The sequence below is a fragment of the Lacerta agilis genome, chromosome 17 (assembly GCF_009819535.1).
Source record: "Lacerta agilis isolate rLacAgi1 chromosome 17, rLacAgi1.pri, whole genome shotgun sequence".
NCBI lineage: Eukaryota > Metazoa > Chordata > Lepidosauria > Squamata > Lacertidae > Lacerta > Lacerta agilis.
In genome coordinates, this window is record NC_046328.1 from 2,744,640 (window position 1) to 2,772,251 (window position 27,612).

Consider the following 27,612-nt stretch of genomic DNA (forward strand, 5'->3'; position numbering starts at 1 on the left):
AAAGGGATATGATGGAGGTTGATTATGCCACAAAACGAGGCTTATAAATTTAAAAAAGGTTCAAACGACATTTGCCATCACTCACCATGGTAACGTTTTGAGGCAATAGCTGTTGCAATAAACAAACTAAGGCCTGGGTCTCACTTGCATTTTAGTCTTGAAGTCGGGAAAAACAAGCCAGCATTGCAGAAAGAACAGCAAGATGTTTGTGAGAAGAATCCATTCCTGTATAGGAGCTATATGATACCCACCCACCCACAATTTATTTTCATGAACTTTTCTGCCTTCAATAAGACCAGCATCACTTTAAAAAATCTGCATAATGGTTGCAAGGTACATGTGCAGTTGACTTAAATGCACTATTTCCTCCATTCAAAAGAACAAATATGTTTAAGCAGCATAATGGATATGTAATAATCGTTGCACATTAAGATGCACAATTTGTTTAACCATGCACCTTTCCCCATTCGAAAGGACAGCCCTTAAAAGCAGTATGTATAATGACAATCAAGACAATTGTGCATTGTATGCACAATTGTCATTAACTTAACAACTGCTTCCACAACTAAGCCAATGCTTTCAAGTCCCTTCCCTTCATTCTGTTGTCCATACAGTCACTTCCTGTTTCATCCATTTACTTCAGGTTTATTAGGTTTCTGAATCTGCAAATCCGAACAAATGTCATTTCCCCTCCTCATACCCCTAAAGAGCTAAGCTTCCCTTTCGGGAAATCTTGGCCCGGGTTTTACGGTCCTTTATTCCAGAAAGTAAAAAAAAAAAGGCCTTTGGTCTCAAACACTGTCTTTTAAAAAGCTATTATCTTCCAATTCTTTAGCAAAAAGTAAAAAAAATGCAGCCTCCTGAAGGAATGAGTTCACATTCAACTATACGTTCAGCTATTTTCCATATGTTATATCCACACAAGGAGGCAGTTGCCCAAGGAATCTTCTTGTTGGCTTCCTTTATAAAGGCAGCTGGTTGCGAAGCAACTGTAAATGCCTGGTTTCCACGAATGGCCCCTGTGCAGCAGTGATCTGACAACTCCTGCTCATTGGCAAAAACGATGCCCTTTGTCTTTCCAGCTCTATCTATTGTGCTGGGGCTTCTACTTAAGATCCCAGGACAAAATTAATGTTTAATATGACTAAGAACTGCCTGCCATGATCTACCTGATGTCTTTGCAAAGCCAAGTCTTTGCCAAACTGGAGATGATCTTCTGTGAAACAATCACTTTCTCTAAGGATATATTTGGCTACATCCTACATGCTACAGAGGGCCCACACGCTACCCTACAGTAAGCTTTCTAAATGGCAACCAAGTAACGGAAGGCCCCCACTACTGAAAATGCATTCAAGTGCTAATTAAAGAGGTTCGATCCGAGGCTGAGGCGAACCAAAACCAGCTTCTAGCTGCTTCAGCACATGAGAATATCTCCCTCAGCTGCTTCTAGGAGCAAGGAAGCCACTTGGACTTGTGCATATCCAAGCCTGTGTGTGTGAAAAATGAATGATCCTGGAGCCATTTAATGGATGCCCTCAGCCAAAGGCCATTAAGTCTTAAAAGGCTTCTCCTCCAGCGTAGGCCTACGTTGATGTTGTAGTCAAGAGTTCTTCAGTAAACAAAACACTGCATTAAACGTTTTCTGTGTAGACAAGGCAGGGACTGTTCTCCTCACAAAGCTCTAGCTGCACACTTGAGGCAAACCATCTTTTGGCAGAACCAAGGCTATAGTTGAGTGTGGTCCGGTATATGTTCTTGGCATGTTTGGGGAAGATGATTGTTGTACTCTGGAACCTCAGGGGTTTCTGGCGGGGCTCAAAGATGAGTTGGGACTTGTAGTTTCGCCATGTGCAGTTGGGGGCAGCAATGACGGTCTCGCTGTAAGTGGTGACAGTGGGCATTGGGCAGTAGAAAACATCATCCCTGTAATGCCTCTCAGAGCCATATTTTACCTCAGAGTTGCACCTGAAATTTAAAAGGGGGGGGGGGCAACAAGAAGTCACGCACAAGAACTTCAGTTCAGCCCCAACTTGATCAAACCCAAGACCCACATCCTATTCCCCACAGCAATTACACCCTCCTTGGCTGAGCCCTTTGCTCTCCAACAAGACGCAACCATATCTCACCCTGGGTTGCAAGTTTTGGGGGGCCTGTGAGCACATTTGGAATATTGAGAAAGTGCTATAGGTCCCACTCATAAAATGGCTGCCATAGGGGCATGGCATAAAAAGTAGGAAAAGGGGCAGGATCAGCCCACAACCCCCAAAATTGTGTATGGCAGGAAATGGACTTCCTAGCAACTCTTGCAGCACTTGTTTTTGCCCGCCCCCTTCAAGTCTTGTGAGAGTCACACAAGAGTTGGTGCTTTCCCCTGTCTGGATAAAGGATGTTTAGGGCTGCAAACTCACAAGGGTTTCACTGGAGCTGAGTCTCGCCGGCTGGGGCCTGATCCTGCCCTTTTTACTGCTTGTGCGAAGCAGGGATGGCTGATTAGAGTTCATGGGCATAGCCAGGATTTTTTTGGGGGGGGGGAGGCGTTATGTTGGGGGGGAACAAAGTTCTCTGTGACACAACAGGTAAGTTAGTTAAGTATTTTTATTCATTTACTTGATGGGGGGCAGCTGGCTACACCCATGCTAGAGTGCTTGCGGTGCAAGGCTCCTGAAATTCAGCAATACTTGCTTATACAGTAGCACCTCGGGTTACCCTCGGGTAACGTAAACTTCAGGTTGTGAAAGCAGCAAACCCGGAAGTGTTTTGCCGCGCACACATGTGCAGAAGCAGTCTACCCCCCGCGCACATGCATATAACAGTGATCCTCAGGTTGTGAAAACCTTGGGATTCGGTCAGACCTCCGGAACAGATCCCGTTCACAACCGGAGGTACCACTGTATGTGATTAGGCAAATGTAGCCAGTGGTTGCAGCCTGACCAGCCCAGCAGAATTAGGGATCTGTTGGCAGCGGGGGCGGGGCAGGTCCTGCAAGCCACCTCTACAGGGAGGGAGAGCAGGTGTGGTGCCAACTTGAAGAAAATATTGGGGGGGGGTTAGCCCTGCCCCACATAATTGATCACATGACGCAGCGCACACACATCATTTGAATCGCAACACCCATAAACTTTGGCAAATATTTTACTGGAAGGACCAGTTGTATATCCCCCATCCTGAGCTACTGCCAATCTGCATCTGCTCAAGTGTTGTTGTTGTTTTGAGGGGGGGGGGGACTCAGTACCTCTCTCTCATATGGACACCGTACCTGATACAGAGCCATGGAGGACCAATAAATGGCACCTTGCCCCGATTCTGCCCTATATTTGGGGGTGGGGGGAGTTGAGGTAGCAGCTCAGGGCAGGGACTTGCCATTTCATCCCCTGCTGCCAAAAAATGATAGTATCTCCTCCTCTTCTCACTTTATTCCAGTTCCATGTTTGAGCCATTTCCATGTTTGAAGGGCAGTCGGCAGGGAAACTAATGAGAGATGGAACCAAAATGTTCTGGAACAGAACAATTGCTTATGAGTTGCTTATTGGGGGAGTGACTCAGAGGTTGCCTGGGGCACAAAATACCCTTACGCCAGCACTGCTCATAAGCAAACACCAGAATAGAGTCATCAAGTCTGCTTTTGCAGCTAACAGGTAAGGAAACCTTGGAGGCTGGAATCCACATTTTCATCAAGTCTTCTCCACTTACACATCTTTTGTCAAATTTGTCGGATTTGTGTCTTGGAGGGGTGGGGAGTTAACTGAAAAAACCTACATCTCCCTGCAAATCTGGCATTTCAATATCTAGCTTGTCTCTCTGTGTCTATAGTAAGTGTCCTAAAATATTAGCCAAAGCTGGCACAGACTTTGCAAACAGATATCTAGATACATCTCTGTTAGTTTTTGCATTCTTTCACTGCACACCCAACTTGAAGAAGCAGCTTTTATAGTCTGCGAAAAGCATCTCTGTCTTCAAAGAAGCAGGAGGGACACGCAAAGAATCCCGCTGCCAGGTTGCCGTAGGGGTTTTACATGGTTTGATGCTTCCAGATCTTGGAGGCGCAACCAGCAGCAGCTGAGGAATTTGCAGCTCTGTGTATAAAAAGATTAAACGCTGGGTGTGGCACACGGCATTTGCCAACGCCCTGGAGGAGGCTTGGCCCACCAAACGGCACACGTAACACAATCTGCTTAATGAGTTTTGCACAGCTAAGCTCAGAGGCCAGCAAGTTGCTTGGTGCAGACAGCAGGAGCCCTCAATGGCAATTGGAAAAACATCCTTGTCAGTGGCGTCTTGAAATTTCAAAGGCTACTCTTTAAAAGTTGGGTGCATGAGTGGCGTTGACACTGGGCAGAAAGCTGCAGCAGCATTTCTGCACACCAGCAACCACTAGAACATCACTGGATAGCACCAAAAGAAGGTTGAGAAGAACCCCAAATGAGAAATGTCACTCATTGCATCAAAACCACATTGGCTTCCCTTAAAATGTTTTGGAAGTTTGGCCCACTTAAAAAAAACAACAACAATTGAACTTAACCTTACATTTTTGCCTTTAAAAGCAAAATTCAGCACTGCCATTCACTGATGAGCATCACCCACAGGGCCGTCTTAAGTAAATCCTGCACCCTGGCGCAAGGATCCCTCCGGCGCCCTTTGCGCTCCGCCGGGCAGGGCCAGGCGCGGTGGGCAGCCGGAGGGTGTGGAGGGGCGGATGGGGACACTGCCAGCTGTGCTCCACCTCCGCCTGCTCGGCCGAAGTGGCAGCGCAGCGCTGCCATCCAGGGAGCCCTGGCTGCAGCGCTGACGGGAGGCTTGCCGACGGCCTCCCCGCGTCCGCAGCCCGAGAAGAGGTGGGCGAGAGCAGCGCTGCCGGCGGGGCTGAAGGGCGCAGGCACCCTCCTCAGGCTGTGGCGCCTTGCACCAGTAGCCTCAATAGCTAAGACGTCCCTGATCACCCATCAGGACAAGAGTCTGATGTCACCACTACTGTCATGCCCACATATGGTTGGGCTTTGCTAGGACTGGAGACCCTCACGAAAAGAATCTGACCAGAGCACTGGAGGAGACTCCAAAAACATGGAAGTAGGAGATGGGCAACTCTACCCCTCAGCACACAACTTAAACCCTCACAGCATAAGACAGAAAGACTAGAAGATGGGGGTGGTAATCTCTACCTATCAGAAGAATTCCCAAAGGGTGAGAGGTCAGAGCAGTTCTTAGCCATCATTAGAGCAATGGCTAAATTGCTCATTACCATCCAAAGGGAGAAACCAAGATCTTGGGATCTCTGGGTTAGCAGTGTTGTTGATTGGCACAGCTTTGGCCCTAAATGCTGTGAAAATGCCCAAGCCCAGCGGACACCTGGGATGACCATGAAAGGTTTTATCACAGGTGTGTACTTCAACAAATACTGCAGTATGTCCTCACTTCAGTGATGGCTGGTAAGGCAGAAGAGGCAGGAAGGCCAACAAGAAGCTTTTTTGAAAACAGTAAATCACTTTTGAGACAAATTGTTTGTAGACTGAGACTGAAGAGGAGGAAGCTGAGAGGCAGCTCCTTCCCGCTGGACTGGGTGCAAGTAAGAAGGCAGGTGGCTGAGAACTGGCTGAGGACAGACTGAACTTGATGGGGCAGTGCCCCATTTGCCCTTAACAGACCAGCACCCACTGCCCTGCCTCCAAGCAAGAGTGTTTTAGTTCATAGATCTAGCCAGCCAGCCAGCCAGTCTCCTCCAGGACACTGTAAGCTACAAAAGACATGAGAAAGGCACCACACATCTGGTTTTCTTTTCCAGCAGAGATTGGGATTGATGGTACTTGCCTAGGGCCATGTAATGAGTTGTGTTCATGGACCAGGGCTGTCCTGCTGCACAGCTCAGTCTCTTACACTTGCTTTCCTATACGATCTTGAAGTGGCCCTCTTGGCAGTGTGCTAGCTATTGTTTTTATTTATTTGTTAGATTTACGGTATTGCCCCTTTCCCCATGGCAGGTTACAGCAGCACAAGATACCGTATCAATCCTACTTCTTTGTTCCACCTGCTTGAGAGCACAGGCCCATCTCCTACACAGAGGCAGAAGCCCTCCCAATGTTTCGAGACTACAACATCCACCATCCTCAGCTGGCTGGGGCTGATGGGAACTGGAATCCAGCGACTTGCCAGCCTGGGTAGCTCAACAACGCCCAAGTCAGCTTTGTAATGCAGGCCCCTACCTAACTCTGCTCAGCAAAAGGAGATTCAGGAAACCAGGCAGCCTACAAATTACAGAGGTGTGAGGGACAAGGGATTTGGGGGCTGGTCCCCTGACCTTTTGTGATCCCCCCTTAGCTAGTGTTTTGGAAATCTAGAGGGGGAAATTTGGCCAAAACTGGAAGGAGCTGGATCATGTGGATTTCATGAAGCACCCATTCATTTCACCCACCTACCCACCCACAATAATTGAGCATTGAAAAAAGAATGGACAGCCAAATGAAAGATGTGATAGGTGCAAGCAGCCAGGGCAAGCAAGGAAAAATTCAACAGAAATCTTTCCCACCCATTGTGAGTTGAGCTAAGACGAGGAGAGACAACCCGGTGCCTCCAGGTGTTGCTGGACTGCAGCTGCCACCAGGTCCCAGCCAGCATGGCCAGGGGTCAGAAGGGACGTGAGTTGTGGCCCAGCAACATCTGGAGGGTATCACATGGGCTGTCTCTGAGCTAAGACCACCAACTCACTGAGTTTAGGCCGCTCAACAGCTGGCAGTGATTTTCTGCCTCAGATCTGAGATGAATTCAATGTGAGATCTAAGCGGTGACCCCTCCATCTCCCCACCCCTCACCCCACTCACACTCTCCTATTATTCTACAGCATTCACTCTTTTTAATTTCAGCCATTCCTTCTTCCCCTCACCCCACCCACAGCTCTGGCTAAAACACCCACCAACCCATTCATAAACACCACTAATCTTTTGCAGGAGAAAGTAGGAACACAAAAGGAAGCCCATACGTTACCTAATTTCCTGTGCCGGTTCGGGGTTGACCTCTATGCTTTCACCAAAAAACACAGGGTGCATCCGAGGCCTTATTTCTGATGTGGAGGCATTCGGAAGAAGATAAGGGATCTACAGGGCAGGGGGAGGGGAGGAAGAACAAAATGGAAACACATGAGGAATCTGGAGCCTGCTGAGATGTTTACAGTTGAATATGAGGTTAGTTTTAAGCATAGGTAAGAAAAGCCATTGCTGTGGACCTGTTTAATTCTCACAAGCACCCTAGTCCCTATGAACACCCACAATTTTCACAAATCATACAGGCCAGCTCAGACGCATGCCAGTTCCAGAAACAACATGTGTATAATTGGGAAACATTTCACACTGCAACAGTGCCCTGCTTGTGGGCTTCTCACATGCATGTAATTGTGAGGACACGATGCTAGTCTGAGCCAGCAGGGCTCTTATGTTCCTAATAGAACACAGATGTGTACAAGGGTATGCTTCAAGTTAGCTTTCCACCTCAAAATCAGTGCAGAACAACATCAGGAAACAGAGGTCCAGATCAAGAAGGCTTAAATATGCATACAGTGCTCCAGGATGCAGAATGCAGAAGTATATCTAGATTCGATGTTTGGAAGCACCACAGGGATAAACTCTGCTCCTAAACTGATGTATATGAAAGCAAGTGCTAATTCACACAACTCTTTTCTTATTGTGAAGGTTACATGAGCTGACTTTTTAAACCTCGTCTATCTGAACTTGTGGATGCTCCAATCTGTGTCATCTGGAGGTGTGCCATTACATAATCAGCTCTACAAATACTCTTTGGGCTTGGGAGGGGGATTATTGTTTTGTTCTAGTTTTGATTGTGCATTTTGTGTTTTTATCTTGTAGTTTTATGCTGTGCACAACCCTGAGATCTATGGATGAAGGGCAGTAATTTTTTAAAATAAATAACAATATTAATAATTATTATTATTATTATCCACACCTCCATTTGCTGCACTGCTTTCCCCCAGGAAAACCTGATCTTTAGTGCTGAATTGGAACAAACAGCAATTGCATTTTCTGCAAACTGCAGTTTGTTCCAATTTATCACAAAAGAGTGGGTTTTCCAGGAGGAAACAGTGGGGTAAAGGCTAAACCACTTGGGCCCATGCCTAGAAAGTAAGGGGCAAGTGGGAAACCATTCAGATCAATGCTTTCTAAGCAAGGGACAAGAGGAAGTGTGGACGAGCCCCTTGTCAGTTCCAAAGGGTCACATGCCTTGGCTGCTCCAATGTTGGAACACGCCCAAAACATACTTCTTTTCTGGGGGTTCTTTCAGACTTCCTTTGGTGCTGCACTTTCTTTTTCATCCCAGCCTCCCCACCCCCCAAAAAAACCTGCACTTTACTGCTGAATTAGAGCAAAAGGCAATCTTCCATGCATTGCCATTTGCTTTGATCCAGTGGTGAAACATGGGTTTCCCCAGGGAAAGTGCCAGGACCAAAAAGAAACCTCACGCAGACATAGAGCTTCAAAGTGTGGACCTGTGCCTGGAGAGCACGGTGGAAAAGGGAGTCTGGATGAGCCCCGAGTGCCTTCAGACAACCAGCCTTTCTTTTCTTTTAAGGAGGACCCATTGTGGAAATCCAAAGGAGCTAGGCTTATGAAAGGAACATGTGCACAAATGGCTCTACTCTCAACACAGCTTAAGGGAAGGCCCATAGCTTAGGAGCAGAACACAAAATGTTGCAGTTTCACCCCTGGCATCTCCAGGTAGCGCTTGGAATCACCACTCTCTGAAAACCTGGAGAATTGCTGCTAGTCAGTGTAGACAGTACTGAACTAAGGGGACCAATGTTCTGACTTGGTATAAGGCAGCTTCCTAAGTTCTGTCTTAGTTGCAGAAAACTAGATTTCTGACACGCATCCATAGTTTGGTCGCATACTCTCTATTCTCATGGGGGCCACTAGACATTAGCCATGGAACTTCCATGTTCAGATAGAGCACAGTTTTGTTTTGTTTTTTTATAAGAATTTATTGGCATTTTTTCTATAACAACATATACCCACACCCACACCTACAATTAAACAAATGCAAAACAAATAAAACAAATACAAACAATGTCAAGTTTTCTTATTGCATCTTTCTAAAAGAAAAAAAAAATTTCTATTTCCATATCTTGACCATTGACTTCCCCTGCCTTTTCACCTTCGAATTTATATCCTTAATCTATTTTATAACCATTTCTCCTGAAAAAAGAAAAAAGAAATTAAATTCAATTGTATAGTTACATTCAATTATATCTTCAACATTTTACTAAGAATGCATCATCATAATAGTACCTCGTCATAATTCTTCTTCATTTATTCTTATCGATTTCTTATCTTAATCTACATCTTAATCTTGCTCCTCTTAATCCATAAACTTAATCCACTTAAATTCACTTTACTAATACTCCACCTCACAGATCTTCGCAAATCATTCGCATCAAATCTATCTCTTCTATCCTTAAGATTACTGCTAATAACATAAAAACTTGAAATATCTCCTTTCATGTTCAAATAAAAAATATCACAAAATATTGTTGACAGTATTCACCCTCCGATTTCAATTTACCATATCAGGCTACTTTAAGTTTTACTTAATGCTTCACCCCACACCCCCTCTGTCCATTATTCTTCTCCTGGTGGCATCAGCACTGAACTTCCATGTAGCTTCCCTCTCCAAACGTCCACAGATCCAGGCACAGTCCAAACCTCTCCTTGCCACGAGTTCAGAGGTGTCCATCTCATCATCTCTCAGCTTCTTCGGTTCTTTGTAACATTCCTTTTCTTCTTGTAGATACCTTAATTCTCTGTCCCTGGCCCCCGAGCTCACACCTCGGGGACTGGATATAAGAAATCTTGACGTCGCCTTGGGGCTGCCACCCCCAAAAAGCGAATTTCTTCTCCGAAGTAGCTCACTCATTTCTCTCCATCTTTCCATCCACCCTCTCAGCTCCTTGGCAAGGCTTTCTTCCAAAGTGTCAAAAGTTTTAAAAGCCTCCTCTGTGGGCAATTGGTTCCATTTCAGACCCCCACACAAGACTTTGACTTTTCTACAAAGCAGTTCCACCTTCAAGGCAGTGAGTCTCTGTTCATCCGTTAGTCCAGAGTTCAATACCAGTTCAAGGACGAAACCCAGCATGCTGGCAGAGGAGGAGGAAGTGGGTGTCATATTTCTGCTCCCCTCTTTGTTCGTCGCCATTTTCCTGAGCTGGAGCGCAAATACCGCAACTTTAAATGGAAATATTTTCCTCTAGTTAGCTTCCCGAAAAAAGAGTTTGCCAGTCTCATGTGTCAATTTTAAATACATTGTAGCCAGTTCTGTAGCAGTAATCACTCAAATTGGTTAGATTCTTAAGCTCGAAGGGAGGGAGGCAGGCTGCCTTTCTCCTTCCCCCCGGATCGTTCCAAAAGCCGATTTCTAATCAGATTCTTTACTCACGACCACCGGGTTCCTTTAGCTCCATTCTTCAAAGGTAGAACTTAGACGCTCACCGCGGGCTTTGTCGCCGCATTTGCATCCCGGTTGGGGCATGTCCCCGAAGCCCGGCTCCGTTGTCCCTTCACCCCCACTCCCCCTTTACAGGGGGAGCGAGGGAAGGGTTCGGAGCCTCCGCGGGCGCTGCCGGGGAGCCCAGGGTGCGGGACGCTCTTCCCGCACCCCAACCGGAGCCCCGCTTTGCGGTAGCGGGGCTCCTAACCCCCGGGATGGACAGGGCGCTTCGGACCCGAAGCAGCCCTCGACCACCCGGCGATTGCGTCGCCGCCGGAAGACAGATAGAGCACAGTTTTGAATGCGATTGCTAGGGAGGGTCGTGCCTTTTGTACAGTGTTTGTAAGCCAGAAGTACCTGGCTGGCCACAGCTGGAAGCAGAATGGACTAGGAGAGAGACAGTGTGGTGTAGTGGTTAGAGTGGCAGAGCAGAACCAGGGGGATCCAGGTTCAAACCCTTGCTCAACCATGAAGCTCACTTGTGCCCATCACTTTCAGCCTAACCTACTTCACAGGATAAAATGGATGGAGAGGTGGCATATAAAAGAAGCTGGTCTCCAGCTAATATAGAACAGTGACAATAATTTACCATACTTATTAATTGCTTTCCTCACATAAGTGACCCAAAGTGACTTGCGAAAAATATTGCCACTCTGAGTGGGCAGTATGTACGCAAGGCTTCCTGGATCAGAGGAATACCGTGCAACTTATATTTGAAGACTGGGATCTAAATCATAATATGTTCTCGCTGCAAATGTCAATCCTGCTGCCCAGTTCTTACTATATAGGATGGATTGCTCAAAAAAAGTTAAATTCACCAGCCACTAGTCCACATAAAGGTATTCCTCAATATTCAGCAATCATTATTAATGCTGCCACAAGAGCATTGGCAAAGTGCTTCTGCACAAAGGGTCTGCATTGGCTGAGTCTATATTACAAGGCCCAATTCAAGATGTTGGTTTTGGCTTATAAAGCACCAAATGTCCAGGTATTTGATACCTCTTCCTTTATAGACTGAGATGGGCCATGAACCCAGCAAGGTAGGGACAGGGCCTACTCTGTACTGGTGCCCTAGCTGTAGAAGAACTCACACACCCCTTTTATTATATATATATTTTTAAATACCCTGCCTTTTTCCCTGATGGGACTCAAGGCAGCTTACAGATTAAAAACAAGAACTAGAGGCATAGATAATAGATACGTTGACTAAACTTTTGACACATGGCTAGAACACACCTGATCTCCCGAGCTTTTGGAAATACAATATTTAATTTATTTCTGTTTCAGCTGGTGCTTAAGACTTTAGTCTATCTGATCAGCTGCTGCTTACCTGTAATTGGTGTAAACTGGATTTTAGTTTATAGTACTGTATGATATGACTAGTCTGTATATATCATGTTGGAAAGCACCTTGTGGTAACTGGATAATGAAGGGCAATCTATACATTTCCTTAATATTATAATAAATATAGCCAACGGTGACTTTTTGATCTGGTCACACTGGGCTCTTCTGCTATTACGATCTATCTTTAGTCACTTGTTACCTAAAAAGGTCTCCAAGCAATTTATGTTTAAAAACAGTAACATAAATATGCTACACCATAAAAAAGACAAAATCATATAACAATTAAACATTTTCATATAACATACAAAAAATAGTCGTCCCCCACATAAGTTATACTTATAAGTTATACTCATTCCCAGTTCTAGTGAATTCCACCCCCAAAGTGACTGTAAAAACATCTGAGGGTTAGGAAATTACTGGTTGTCTGAATCCAGCTTCTGTCTTTGTCTCCCCCCCACCCACCTCCTGACCCACAAACACATACTCTTGGGTGAAGGCCTGGTTTTACGTACCACCCCTTCCTGGCTATTTCCCCTGCCTCTGCCTGCCTGCCCCACACACACCCCTTGCCCCTTTCCATCTGCTTGCCTGCCCAGCTAGAGCTCTCTGAGAGCCAAGGTTTTTTGTTCTGGCATTTTGTTTTTAAAGGACCTGCAAGGAGGCAAAGCCGAGCTGAACCGCAAGCTTCCCTCCTGCTGAGCTCAGCAAACAAGCCCATCCCTGTTTCACAGATGTTTCTGGGTTTTTGCTACATCAATGAAAACCGTATGGGGAGGGCCCAGGAGAGTGGGTTTTCTGACATGGCTGAAATAAAATAACTGCCTTTTTGCCATTTTCATTTTGATCAGATACTCCTGTGCCCCTGAGGCTTTTAACAATGAGCATGATGAAGGTAACGTGTCGGGGGCAAAAATGCCACATGGGAGATTGTAAATCGAGCTTCTCTGAGGATCCGCTGCGAAGGAGAGAGGAACAACAAACTTCTCTACATCCCATCCAGGGTGGAGGGAGCATTGACAGCAACAAGGGACAGGGCCTTCTCAGTGGCTGCACCAGTAACTATGGAACACCTGGCCCACTGATGTGTGGATGGCTCCCTCTGCAGCAGTCTTTCGCAGGTCAGCAAGGGAATTTTTATTATGGCAGACTTTCGCTTGCTGAGTATATGCTGCTTTAGGCAAATACTATGTTTACACACTGAGGGACGCGGGTGGCGCTGTGGGTTAAACCACAGAGCCTAGGGCTTGCTGATCAGAAGGTCGGCAGTTCGAATCCCCGTGACGGGGTGAGCTCCCGTTGCTCGGTCCCAGCTCCTGCCCACCTAGCAGTTCAAAAGCACGTCAAAATGCAAGAAGATAAATAGGTACCACTCCGGCGGGAAGGTAAACGGAGTTTCCGTGTGCTGCTCTGGTTTGCCAGAAGCGGCTTAGTTATGCTGGCCACATGGCCCGGAAGCTGTACACCGGCTCCCTTGGCCAGTAACACGAGATGAGCGCCGCAGCCCCAGAGTCGGACACGACTGGACCTAATGGTCAGGGGTCCCTTTACCTTTTATATTTCCACACCACTTTTCCAGTAGCATCAACATAAAGGTCTCTGGGGTTGACCATCTCCACCTACAGACAGGGAGGTCCGCAGTGTGCCATCTGTGGACTGGTAAGACAGAAGGTAGGGAGGCCACTAGTAGGTGGAGCTAGAACCAATGGCAGGCAGAGCTAGAACCAATGATAGTCAGAGCATACACACTGGTGGGCCACACGCTGAGGGCAGACTGAGATCAGTGGGGCAGTGCCCCATTTGCCCTAATGCAGCAGCCTCCAATGCCAGGGACCATAAAACTGGCCCTTTACTCAATGGCATTGTGGAAATAATGCATTTTTGTATGTTATTTTCACTAATATAAGCATTTTTATGGACATGTCACTCCCATTATATGCTTTTTTATTCATATTACCTGCCTGGCGAACTGCAAGGTTAAATTCAAAGAAGTGTGAACTTTGAAGAATTGTTGTGTTTTGGTCCCCATATAGTTTTGAAATGTGCAAATTAGGTAGGTTTGCCTTTACATATGAACGCAATTCCAATTTCACCCGCTGCCCTAGTCAGAGGAAGGGCATGTTCAGGCTCAGGGCTGAATACCACCCTCCAGGCTTCCTTGCCCAGCCCTCAGGGATGGGTGATCTCAAATCAGGGGCCTTGGTATATATTTATTTACTTTTTGTACTGTGTTTTTTTATCATGCCCCTACCACTCAGAAGCTGAAGGTAACAAATGTGGCTCTCACCTCTTATGTTATGCTCACAAGAATCCTTGTTAAACTGAGAGTGACTTACTCAGGATGTCTACCCAGGGTGCAGTTGATGTGAAAAGGGCAAATGGGCCATTCCATGAAAAATGAGCCTGATAAGAATGCTAGATGAGCACTGGACTTTGGTGAGGAAGATTCCAAACGTGCAGTCTAACCATTTTTTTAAAAGCTAAAGACAAAAGAAGTTTATTTTATGGACCTTCTTTTCAAAAGTCCACCCACGTAGTCTTCACAGAAGTGTTCAAGTTAAAAGTTTTCTGATGATTGTCCCACCCGTGACAGCATTTTTTCCTTAATTTTGTATTGTTAAATTTCTTAAACTTAATTCCTGATTGCATAGTTGTAACCAACAAACATTGATTTAAACAGATATGCTGAGTTTATCATTGATTCACCTCCCAACTCACAGTTTTTCCATAAATCAAACTTATCTCAAGCTCCATGTCCTTTTTTGTCCCACCCGTGACAACACTTTTAACATTTAATAAAATTGTCAAAAATATCCATAAAAATAATAAAAAAATAGTAAAATGTTCAGTATCTTATTAAGAACATAGTTTAAATTTTGGTTGTTAATTTTTTTGTATATTTACATTGTTACACATGTGTGAATACCAAAAAACATGGTCAAAGTGTCCCACCCGTGACAATGGAATGGCCCAAATCCCACGGTTAGAGTTCATTGGGAAAGAGATTGAAAATCAAGCAACCAATATGATGATGATGAACAAATGTATAGTATGGGTGCACTGGGGAATTCTAGTCTCTGCACCTCAAAAATCATGGAACTGTAAAAAGTTCAGGAAAGGGCAACCAAAATGATTAAAGGGTTGGAGGAAAGCTTTTGGGGTTGTTTAGTTGGTTCCAACCCTGACTATTATATTTTTGTTCTCCCCGCCCCCAAAAAAAGCTCAGGAAAGCACCCATGTGCTGTCTAATCTTCACAACAGCCCTATAAGTTAGGGTAGGTTGAGATAGTGGCTGGCTGGCCCAAGGTCACTCAGTCAGTTTCTTGGCAATGTATTAACCACCACACCACACCACACTGACTCTCCACACATCAGTCTCTAAGCCAGCCTTGCCCAACCAGGTGCCCTCTGGATGGCAGTGCTGGCTGGAGCTTCTGGGAATTGAAGTTCAAAACATCTGGATGGTAAGTAGTCAGTGGTGGAATTGCATCTTCCAACTCAGAAAGCTTGAAGGTAACAAAAGGCACTAAAACGGCTTCATTCTATAAAACTGTGGTTGTTTTGCTGTTGTTGTTATTATTACTGTATTACTAATTAGTTACTTATTTTGCTTTTGCATCACTTTCCACAAACAGGTCCCAAAGCACCTCCCAGCAGCATACACACACCAGAAAGCTCACTCCTAAAAGTTGAATCACAAAAAAACAAAAAGAAAGAACTTTCCTCTCCAAGCAACAGGGCGAGGGTTAAGGCAGGCAGAGAGTGGTGTGACAGTATCCCATTTGCCCAAACGGACAAATCTTCTAAAGGCTGCAGCCACATTCTAAATTCGCCAGGTACATTTTGCCCCTGGCTATTGGCCGCTTGCAACCAAGTAAAGATGCCTAAGTGCCAGGATGGCACCTGACATCTCCACCATCTGGAGGTGCATGTCTGGGGATCCTTGGATCTGGACTGTTTTCACATACTGTACTAATACCACATCCTGTAGAATTCTATCCGTTATATTTTATCAACAAAATCAGAATGAATTTCAGGAAACAAAAAGTTGTCCTGGAAAATACGACTTTTGAGCTGTCTGGCCCCAAAGTGGCAACTAAATAAACCAGACTGTAACCCTAGCTTATATATCTGATATAGCTTATATATATATATAGCTTATACATTTGTCACCTAGCTTATATATCTGAGCTTCTAACACTGGCTGTAGCATCTTCCAGGCAGTGAAGGACCTATCCAGGCTGACCATTGACTCTCCTCAACAGGAAGGGCTCCAAAGACTTCCTGATTGGTCAGGGGCTGTACATGGGTAACCAGAGTCACTCCTGGCTTGCTCTCTGGTTTGACCTTCCCATGCTGACCCATGAATACCAGCACCTGGCTCCCACTTGATGCAGCTACCTGTGGCCAACTTGTGGCAGCTCCACTGAACTGATGGACCAAGGCACCTGCAACATCCATGATTGAGGTGGTTTTTTAATGCTCATGATTCCATTTTCCTCCTTCAACACATTCCTATCAGCCCCTCTGGGCTTCTGCCAGGAGCTTTCATTTGGGGTGGGTGAGGAAGTGCACATTCAGCCCATTTTAAAGCAGCTTGTTCTACCCTGCAATTATAAAGAACAGCTGGTATACATATACAGTGTTATGGAAAACAGCCTCTCTGGTGTGTCTCTTGCATCGTATCCAAAAGGGAACTACAACCTTGCTTAGTGCTGGCCTGCCTTCAACCCTAGTTACAAGCATGAGCAAGGAGTGGGATGCACTGTTTTGCTTGTAACTGAGCATTTTAATTAATTAGGTGGGGTTAACTGGCAGAGTTCAGAATTTGAAGGACATTAAAATGGCCTTCCCTTCTAAGAATGAACCATAGTTTTAATTCACATTTTAATAAATGGTGCCAAGATGTCTCCAAAGAGCTCTATGCAGAAGGGCTGTAGCTCAGTGGTAGATCATCTGCTTTGCATGCAGAAGGTCCCACGTTCAAAATCCCCGGCATCACCAGATAGGGCTGGGAAGGTATCTTGCCTGAAACCCTGGAGAGCTGCTGCCAATCTGAGTAGACAACACTGAGCTTGATGGGCCAATGCTCTGAATAAAGCAGCTTCCAATGTTCCTATGCTGACATTTAGATAATGTACAAGTGTAATCCATTAGTCAACTAAAAATTAGGGCTGTAACATTTCATTTTAACAGGAAGAAATGTTTTTTATTCCCTTTAATTAATTTAAAGGTTGTTGTGGAAAGGCAGTAGAGTTGCAAGCTCTCTCTTGGGCCATCTTGCCTAAAATGCCATGAGCCAGGTGGGCGGGTGGTGTCAGCTGTCCGTTGGTTGGGCCAGATGGCAAGGCAAGTGAGCAGGGGCTGGCAGGGACAAATCTGCCATTGATTCAGCTTGCCTAATGGAAGGGTCGGCCTATTGTTTTCTTTTTACAAAGTTTATAAATCAATATCTCAGACGACAGAATCAGGATTCAAAATGACCTTAACAGATTGGAGAACTGGGCCCAAACTAACAAAATGAATTTTAGTAAGGACAAATGTAAGGTTCTGCAGGAATAAGCAGATTCATAAATATATGATGGAAGACACCTGGCTTGACATCTGCACATATGAAAAGGATATAGGAACCTTAGTAGACCACAAGCTTAAAAGTGTGATGCATCAGCACAAAAAGTACAGTCATACCTCGTGTTACGTTTGCTTCACGTTGCGGCTTTTCAGGTTACGAACGTGACAAACCGTTCACCCCTCGTGCACGCGCAGAAGCGATCTGCGTGCTTCGTGCATGCACAGAAGCGATCTGCGCACTTCGCGCACGCGCAGTAGCGGCGCTCTACTTACGGACTTTTTGGGGTGCGAACGGCACCCCGAAACAGATCGCGTTTGTAAGTAGAGGTACCACTGTATAGTGTCCTGATTAAAGGAAGTCATAGTACCGCTCTATACTGACATGGTCAGACCTGGAATCCTGTGTCCAGTTTTGGGCACCACAGTTTAAGATGGATGTTGACCAGGTGGAATGTGTGCAAAGGAGGGCAAGCAAGATCATAGAATCATAGAACTGGTGAGTTGGAAGGGATCCTGAGGGTCATCTAGTCCACCCCCTGCTATGCAGGAATCTCAACTAAAGCATCCATGACAAATGGCCATCTGGGTTGACACACAGTCTGTTGAATAAGTGTTCTGATTAGAAGCCCCAATTAGTTATGTATTTCTGCTGGGAGAGGGGGAAAGGAGCAGGACAGGTGCTTGTTCCCCTCTGTGTCTACTTATCTCTTGAAAAAAGAAAGAAATACTGAAAGTATAGGAGAAACTGAACAAGTTATTTGACCCTCTCAGCACAGCAAAGGAGTGCGAGGAAGCTGTAAAGCAAAAAAAATGCAACATAGCAAATTTTATTCACTAAGCAGACATCACCTGTTTCTTGCTAAAAACAACCAACAACAGAGTTATGAACTGACAAAACTTGTAGGATGCAATACAATGCAGCAGAACATTGTGGTTTTTCCTTTCTTTATGAGCTGAATGGCCATTTGTAGCCTACTCAACCCATACAGCAAATACACAGAGCATCCTTGTGGCCGAATGCACCTCAGAAAAATGTTTGCCCAAAAACATGTCAGCAAACCTGATGACAAAAAATGCCACAGAAACACAAGGTAAAAAGTATACACACACCCAAATAAATGTAGACCCTCTCCTTGTGGGTATAGAGACCCTCTGAATACAGAGTTCAAGGGTCTGCAGCATAATTTCTCTCCTTCCTCCCTGCAGATCGCACAACATGAATTGGAAGTTAAGAATAATTCATGCTTGTAAACAGCCACTTGCCTGGTTACGGTACCTGCCGCAAGCAAATGTCCACCACAGGCAACAGCATATGGGAAGCCCTAGAAACATTGGCTTCTGGTTTCTTTTACACCAGGGTTTCTCAAACTTTCCCTCTGTGGACTACTTAATAATTGCACAGACCATTTAATATACTTTTTGTGTAAGTTGTCAGGGGAAAAGGCTGCATGGTGATGATGATGATGATGATGATGATGATGATGGTGTAAATGTGTGTTGTAATAACTGTGGGCTTGCCTTTCTACTCTGATGGACGTGCTGTTCCTTATGAACAAAGTGTTCCACAACCTTCCAGCAAATAATCTGAATAGAAGTAGGAGGTCGCCATTTGAGAAACTCTGTTTTAGACTAGGGCAGCTGGACTCGGATTATTCTTACTTGTTTAGACTTATTTGCAAGACTTCACAAACGCCTGCAATGTTTCCCCATGGCTGTCCTAGTCTGATGATTAAAAAGTCTTCCTAATGTTTCCCTTTACTCTCCCCCTCCTCAACTTTTCTTTTCAATATACCTCCTGCTCATTCCCCTGCTGGTTTAGAAAGTCTGATAGAATCCCAAAATATCCCAATCTTCTTTCTTTGGCAGTCAAAAAATGAGACAAAGTGGTTGCAATGGGAAAACAGCAGCACAGCTGGCAATCAGCTGCAGAAGGAAATAACAGCTTTTCTTCTCCCTTGAATGCTAAGACTGGTAGCTTACCTTTTAATCATGCTCTGGATTTTAACCAGCTGATCTTACAGGAAAAAGGGCATAGCACCCAGCCTAGACTCTAAAGGAAGTCCTGGTGGGGGATTGTATGTTTTCAGAATTGGAGTCAGACTAGTCTAGATGGGTTAAGAGAGAGAGAGAGAGAGAGATTTCTGAAGGAAAACTGCCACCGGCATTTTCAATAACCACAAACAGGCAAAGTCCCGAAATTCCAGCAACACAAGTGGTCTCCTGCTCCAGAGCTGTGCGTACTTCTGGCCAAAGAAAGTATCCAAAGCCGATGCCAAGGAATCCAAAATCCATGCCAAGGAAACACAAATGCGCCACTCAGAATAAATTATGGAAAGCCAAGCAAATTTTCGTAAAGTTACTTATAATGCATAGTATATTTTCGCTGGGGATTTGCAGAATTTGACTCGTTTTTGGCAAGGCTGGAGGGAGGCACAACAGGAGAGTAAGGGCAGAAGATACACAGCTGTGCCAGGCACAGAAACCCCACCCTGACCCACTGGAAACCTGCCCAGAACCCTTCTAATTCCTGGCCACTTCAACCGTCTTCCTATTTTCATGCTTTTCTCTGCAACTGTGAGGGCCAGAAACTTTTTTTTTAAAAAAAAAAGGAAGCCAAGATTCCAGCACTTCCCCAAGTTTCTTAAAATCAAAGAATGTAGAAGGGATGCTGGAAGGCAGCTAGTCCAGACCCCTGGTGAATCTGCAATGCATGATGCAGCTACAGCATCATATCATGAGATGCTAGAGAGAGGCAGGTCCAATCACTGCTCCAATACCTCCAGCGAACAAGAGTGCACCACTTTCCAGGGCCATCGGTCCTGCTGCCAGACAGTTCTTACACATCAGGATGTTCTGATGTTTAGCCAAAATCTGCATTGTTGTCATTTCTGTCCACCACTCCTAGCAACTACTGTCCTCTTCAACAACAGAGAACAAGGCCACATCCACACCATACATTTAAAGCACTCTCATTCCACTTTAAACAGTCACAGCTTTCCCCCAATGCATCCTGGGAACTATATATTGCTATAGGTGCTACGAGCTGATAGGAGAGCCTCCCCACACAAAGCCACAATTTCTAGAGTACCTTGGGAAGACAGACTGGTTTTTAAACCACTCTGGGAATTGTAGTGCTATATAGGGAATAGGGGTCTCCTTAGCAACTCTTGGCACCCATAACAAGCTACAGTGCCCAGGATGCTTTGAGAGAAGCCATGGCAACTACCATGAGTTGCTACTTTTAATAGTAGTATAGTAGCTTAACAGTGTTTTAAATGCAAGTCTGTGCCATCTTCTAAGAACATAAGGAAAGCCTGCTGGATCAGGCCAATGGCCTTTCCAGTGCAAGCATCCTGTTCTCACAGTGGTTGAACAGATACCAGTGGGGCACGTGCAGGCTGGACCCAAGTGCAACAGTGCTCTGCCCACCTATGATTCCTAGAAACTGGTATCCTGCACTTGGGACAGTGTATACTGATGAAGGCAATACACCAAGTCTTATTTCTCATCAACCCTTATTCATGTTTGGAACACAGAATAAGGAAAAACATAGGGAGCCATTGCTTCAATCTCCCCACCATAATACAACTTCCTGTACTAATTAGTACCACATGTGCATAGGAATTTCAACGGTCCTGCATTGTATGAATGGCCAGCTCACCACATCGTTTAGACAAACTAACCTAGTGGACCAATTCCTTGTGGCCAAATACTATAAAATAATTTTATTTTGACCACTGAAGAAGATAAATTGGTTTGAAATGCATCTGGTCTCTGGGGGGGGGGGGAGTTGTCATCTTTTGGCCATAGATGGATTTTGATCAGCCTTTGACCTGAATAGGCAAATCAATTTGTCATTGTATCATATTTGAAATTTTCTATTTTGACTACAAATTTATATTTTTACATTGGATTAAAGATGCACTTTATTTTCCTATAGTATTTTAGAAGCATTATCAAATTTTTCACTCATATGCAACTTAAGTCTTTCACCATAACTTTCAGAAACATTTAAATTCTTCTCTATTCCCCAGGATTCTTCACAATGCAACTTTTATTCTTGGTAGTTGCTCTGAGGCAATTGCCCATATAAACATTGCAAGCACAAGTAAAATGCTATATTTGCTGCACAACTACAGCCTTTTAGATGGGCCCTGGAGGCTCATGGTGCCTTCGTGTCTATTTAATGTGCATTAATATACATTATATAAGCATGGCAGCCAGTTTCCTCACACAATGGAGACTTGTATCACGCAAGCAAGAAATTGCTTCACTACTATGAGCTGCTTTAGAAGTAAAATGATCCAAGAGTGTCATATCAGACTCTAGAAGTGTCTGGTGTGTCATATAACAGTGTAGTGTCAGAGAGAGGCACGGTTATGCCAAGTAGGCCGAAAAACTCAATGCGTCACTTGGAGAAGGTCCTGTTCAATTCTGGGCAGGAGTCTCACCCACATTAAATATCTCACAGTCCCTGGGCTCTTAAATGTGGATCAAAATAACTGCAAACTGCAAGGCTATGTCTCTATGGTAAAGGGCACACATTGCATGCAGTTAGTGCCATATTGCACCCCCGGCATCTCTGGACAAGGCTGGGGAGAAGAAGCCCTGTCTGAAACCCTGAAGAGATGCTGCCAGCCAGCAGAGACCACACTGAGCTAAATGAACCAGTGGTGTGACTCAAAAGCAGCTTCTTCTATTCGTGGAGGAAACCTGCTGGAGGAAGCTATGGCATTCCACTGCTGCCCACTGTTGAAGGCAGGCTACCTTTAAAGGTTGCTTCCTCCTGAGTAAGCTTGCTCAGGCGTTGAGTTCTTATCAGAGGCCCTGGACCTGGTTTCCCCACCTAAAGAGGTGAGAGCCTTTTTGGTGGTGGTGCCCTGACTGAAATGCCCTCCCCAAGGAGGTTTCTGGGTGCTTTTACCACCTGGGGAAGACCTTTTTTTTAAGAGCCAGGTCTTTTCTCCTTGGATTGCGTCTGGTGGGTTTCAAACTCCATTATGCTTCTTGTGCTGGATTTAAGCAGAAAATGGAGTGCCTTTTATTTAATGTTTTCTTTTTTTAAATGCATGCTGTCTGAACTCTGCATGAACTACCTGCAGGACAAAAGGCAGCCTCCTCTCCCTGCAGAGTGGCCTGATAAGCCAGATATGAAACAGCTGGGACAAGACACAGCTGTTGGCCTGGAGACTCCAGAACTCCTTCTAACTCAGGAGGAAAGATGGGCTGGAGTCCTGCCTGAGCAGCAGGTAAGCTGGGAGAAACTGCTTGGAGGAGGCTGCAGTGGCTAGCAGGCAATGCTTAGCCATACCCTGGCTGGGAAGCTGGCTGGAGGAACCAGCAGGGCACATGGGGGGGGCAGTTGAGCTGCAGGCAGTGCCCAGTTACCCCACAGGCACACTATGGCACCACCAGCAAAGTGGGGGTACTCCGCATCTTCTTTTCTCTCTTGTTTGTAAGCAGAGTTGCCAAAGGAATTTCAGAATACTGCCCCAAACTTTTCAATCGGGATCACCAGAGTGACAGAGCTATAATCATTCTTCCCATTTCTCTTTAATGGGTCTTAAAATGAAGACTAGGAGCACTTCTTCTCTGCATTTAGAGAGACACATAGAGAAACACAACTTCCTACAAACAAAAAATAAATAAAAATCCAAATGCAATGTATATAAATGAATATAATGAGAGTTCTTGACCCTTTTGGCAGATTAAAGAGGCTATCTTTCATTTTGCAAGTTATGTTCTATGAAGGTAGCCAAATTAAGGCTACAATCCTAAACATAATGATTAGAGTGTAAGTCCCACTGATTTCAGGAGGATTTACATGCTTAAGATTGCAAAATAAGATACAATCACTGTTAGGCGACAGTGGTGACCACAGAACCTACAGACCACCACCGAGCAAACCAAGTCACCTAATCTGCACCCTCTTGTCCTAGTTTTAAATAGCTAGTGCCACTTTGCAGAAAGAGCAAAAGATAGGATATGTTCTGCAGTGGACCTTAGAATTCTGGCTTTCCCTCCTTGGAAAGATCCTTTTGGCTCCTCCTCTTTCAGGTATTTAGATGGGTACCAAAGCCCCAAGTGCTTCTGCTGGTGTTGGAGTTTTATGTGTTGTTGAATTGGGACTTTTTAGCCAATTTATTTCTGCTGATTCTAAATCTGTTGTGATAGTCTTCCTCCTGTTTTAACGGTGATATTGGAAGAGTGTATGTTTTATGATGTAGTTTTTAAACCAGACCGTTAGCCACCCTGAACACAGCACTCCTTATAATAGTGAACTCGGCTGGTGAGTGCCAACAGAGCTGCAGCAAAAACGGTGCTACTGAGAAACATGAGGGAGGAATCTGCGCGCCCAAGAGAAACTCATGGTCTGCAAAAGTAGAAATAATATTTTACAGGGCAGCAACCTAAGCAGGTGAACTTACCCAACCCCCTGCAAAAAGGACAGTCCGATGAGAATGGAGTAAGCTCAGTGAACACAGGACTCTGTGCTAGTTTGGTGAAGATGGGGGGGGGGGGAGGAAAATGTAAAGCAGTTAAGAATGCAATGGAGCATTTTGGAAGAGGGCGTGGCTGGCTGGCTGGCTGGCTGGCACACTGAACAGGGTTCCTCTACGCTTTTACAACTTGTTGCAGATCCCATTTGCAAATGATAGAAAAGCAGGGTATACGAATTACCTGAAAAAATCAAATGACTGAGACCTGCTGTGCGCAAATGAGAGGCAGCAACTGCTGCAAGAGATCCTGGGCTCCGTTTTCACATGGCCTTACACCAGCAGAAACTGTTTCAAAACCCAAACAGTGGCGCCCCTGCCATGCCTATTTGCTGTCACCTGGTGTTGGGTGAGGAGAGACTTGTGGCAGCAGCAGCAGCAGCCAAGAATAGAGCATACACTGGCACCCGCGGCTGAATTTCCAGGCTCTCCAGAAGCAGGCACAGAAAATTGCTTCAGATTTTCTGCCCCGCAAGGCTTTTCTTGCTTGGGCATGGATTCTGAGTCAGCACCCAAGGCTCACTGGCTTGTGAGTCAAAGGCTGCTGCTTAGATTATAGCATCGCACACAAGTCATTCACAAATGGCTTACAATTAATGGTGGGGTTTTTTTTAGAGGAGGTGAAGTTTAACTAGCCAGTGTTGTGTAGTAGTTAAGTGTTGCACTAGGGCCTGGGAGAGCAGGCTTCAAATCTCTCTATGAGGATAAACTGGAGAACTGGGAGAAGAACCATGGATTATATTCAGCTAAGTGCTACCCACCATTAAGTTGAATCTGTCTACTCTGAGTAGGACTCATGCTGAACACAACCAACATCAGCTCTTTGGAGGGGAGATGTGGTATACATGTAATGCTCTATTACTATATATTTTGGAAAGCTGCTCATTTGCTATGCATTTGGACACTAAAGGTATGGTAACAAAATTTTGCATGATGGTCCCTGAGGACCAAGGAGCAGGCTTTGGTTTATGATTGGGTAACATCAGATGCCATTTTGAACCAAGATGGAGGACGGAACCTTTCAAAACTCCACTGGTTTTTGGGTTCCTCAGAATTCCGGAGCAAAGCCGGGTACGAAGCTGCTAGTAAATAAATAAAATAGAGATAAGGAGCTGCAAAAAAAGGAAATCATACAAACAAGTCAGGGACTGGTTTGAAAACTTGATTATAAAGCTGCTTAGGCCCTGGACTCCGTGCTACCAGGGAGCCCCACATTAACTGACCTGGCCTTCCCAAAGAAACAATGAGCGAGAAATCAGCAGATAAGAAGAAGTGACCAACAGCCACTGACATGTTTGTGTGTGTGGAAAGTGACATGGAATAAATAATGTAAGATGACCCCAGATTCTAGTTTTATGAGAAAGGGAGAAAAATGCCTCTCCATCTGCTTTCCCCAGGACTTTTATGTTCTTAGCCTCTCAAAACCTTCAAAAGACACCGCTTCCAGCTCTTTACCTCCATGACAATGAGGCCTAGCATCCTACTTTTTAAAAAGCTACTTGTTGATGCCACCAAAAATTCTATCCAATCTTCAAAAAAGAAAAGAAAAGAAAAGAAAAAGCTGTAACAGTGCCCTGGATTCATTTCCAGCACCACCCTGATTCAGGATCATCAGAGCCCACTGGCAGTCAGCAGCACCCGCCCCTCTCTGGGATATTCAAGGCCCCACCATAAATGTTCATCTCCATTTGAAAATACCAGGATGTTTCTAGACCTTTCTAGAAGAAAAGCATGGAGGCTGAATTCTACCTAATCAGTTACCAGGAAGTAATCCTGCTCCTGCAATACAGAGTTCTGGACAATTAATGTAAAACAAGAGGAATAACTCAACCTTTGGAAATCTGATATAGTCACTGCTCTGGTTTATGAGATTGCACCACACTTTCAATCCCATCTCCACAACTAAGGGCCAGAAACCTGGAAACTTCTTATAAAAGATAGATGCTCATGATCTCAGAAAGCAAATTTCCACATCCCACAACGCACGATGCAGATTTTATGAGTTCCTGTAGAATCATGCATAGGTAGCGCCTACCTGGCGGACTCAATGGAATGTATCTCCCACCAAGAACACAAAACAGACGTCTAATCTAGGGTTTCCCAAACTTGGGTCTCCAGCTGTTTTTGGACTACAATTCCCATCATTCCTGGTCTTGGTAGCTAAGCATGATGGAAGTTGTAATCCAAAAACAGCTGGAGACCCAAGTTTGGGAAACACTGCTCTGGTCCTTCATGCACTTACCTGGGAGCAAGTCTCACCAAATGCAATGAGACTTATTTCTGAGTAACCACGCACTGTAGGTGTGCAACATCCCTTCCTCTGGAGGGAAAATAATTCCTGTTCCTAAAGCTGCCAAACATATGCAAAATTAAATCAAATCTCGTCAGTTCATAGAAGCTAGCAGCATCACATTTCTAGGTGCCTTGGCAACCAGGAAATTTCACCACACCTGCAACTCAGCTCTGAAACTAATGAACTGCTCCTCTAATTTATTCCAGCAAAACACTCCCTAAGATATTATCTGCTTCCAGAGTGATTCATTCTAGAAAACAAACTTCAACAGCTCATTATTCTTTGCTAGAGCAAAATAATCTACCTTTCCTTAAGAAGCTGGCAGCTCCGTCCATGCCACTTTGAGTAAATATGCAACACACACAAGTTCATATCCACTTGCCTGATCAGCTGTGGCGAGTATAAATCAAGTCTAGGTGACAATGCAAAGGGGGGGGAAATATTCTGCTGGCCCACTAGAATATACGTTGGTAGGGTATCCAGAATAGCTTATTTATGGGTAAATAACTTTTGTGGATTGATGAAGGAGCTCAGGTTACCTGTCTTACATAGAGGCCCCTCTGTTAATGTGTTAAGGCAGCAGCCTGTAGAATTGCACAGATCTCTTGGTCAGGCTTTTGAGGCTACAAAAGGACATCACTGCCCAAGCTTGAGATAAAGCATGCAGTGGGAAAGGCCATCGGTCAGCAACAGCACATGTGCTCCGCATGCAGAGCAGCCCAGGTTCAATCCCTGGCATCACCAGGGAGGGCTGGGGGGAAATCCCTGGCCCAGAGAGCCTCTGCCAGTCAATGTAAAGAATGCTGAACTAGGTGGGCCAACGGTCTGACTCTGCATAAAGCAAGTTCTTTTGCACACAGGGTGGAACTCTTTCCAAAGAGGCCGCTCTCCAAAACACAGCAGGGCAATCACAGTAACGCGCACTCAAGACACCCAAGAGGCGAATGAATTCTTACCACGTTCCCCTCCTTGCCATCCTTCCTGTGCCCATGTCCCTGGATATCCGTGGAAGAGCTGCTGCCCCCAGGTCTATTTTCAACGATGCCCGGAGACAGGGAGTAGAAAGGTGGGCTAGGGCTGGGGGGCAGCCCCGAATCTGGGCTATCCAGCAAACCTTCTCGGTTCTTCTCTTTCAAGCTGTCTTCCATTCCTTGCAACTGCAGGTGACCCACCATGACTGGGGTGGGGAAGTGAGGGCTGTGGCTGCCAAGCAGGGGAAAACCCACCACCTCCTCCTGCAGGGAGGCAAACGCACGTGGTACATGCACAGGGAGTGCCAGCCAGCCCCCTGCGCGCCTGTTGCCTTGGGTGACTCAGGGCTGGCTCCGGTGGCTCCAGCTGCCCCCTGTTGGAAGGAGAGAAAGTGGAAATGAACAGACCATTCCTCATCAAAACAGAAAACAAAAGTGGAGAAGAGAGGGCAGATCTCCA

At 45.3% G+C, this 27,612-nt stretch overlaps 1 protein-coding gene across 1 annotated transcript; it reads right to left on the reverse strand.

The window, feature by feature from the left end:
* Positions 1-54: 54 nt before the first annotated feature.
* RFLNA (refilin A) lies at positions 55-27,612 on the reverse strand. Its single transcript, XM_033174508.1, has 3 exons — positions 27,138-27,612; positions 6,973-7,082; positions 55-1,965 (listed from the first exon to the last, which is right to left on the reverse strand). Exons 1-3 carry the CDS (start codon positions 27,354-27,356, stop codon positions 1,632-1,634), a joined length of 663 nt encoding a protein of 220 aa, XP_033030399.1. The 5' UTR covers positions 27,357-27,612; the 3' UTR covers positions 55-1,631.

Coding starts and splice junctions, on each gene's coding strand:
- RFLNA (XM_033174508.1), bottom strand. CDS start 27,356: ATGGTGGGTCACCTGCAGTTGCAAGGAATGGAAGACAGCTTGAAAGAG. Junction 7,083..27,137: donor ATGGCAAGGAGGGGAACGTG/GTAAGAATTCAT, acceptor CCTGCCCTGTAG/ATCCCTTATCTTCTTCCGAA. Junction 1,966..6,972: donor GAACCGGCACAGGAAATTAG/GTAACGTATGGG, acceptor TTTAAATTTCAG/GTGCAACTCTGAGGTAAAAT.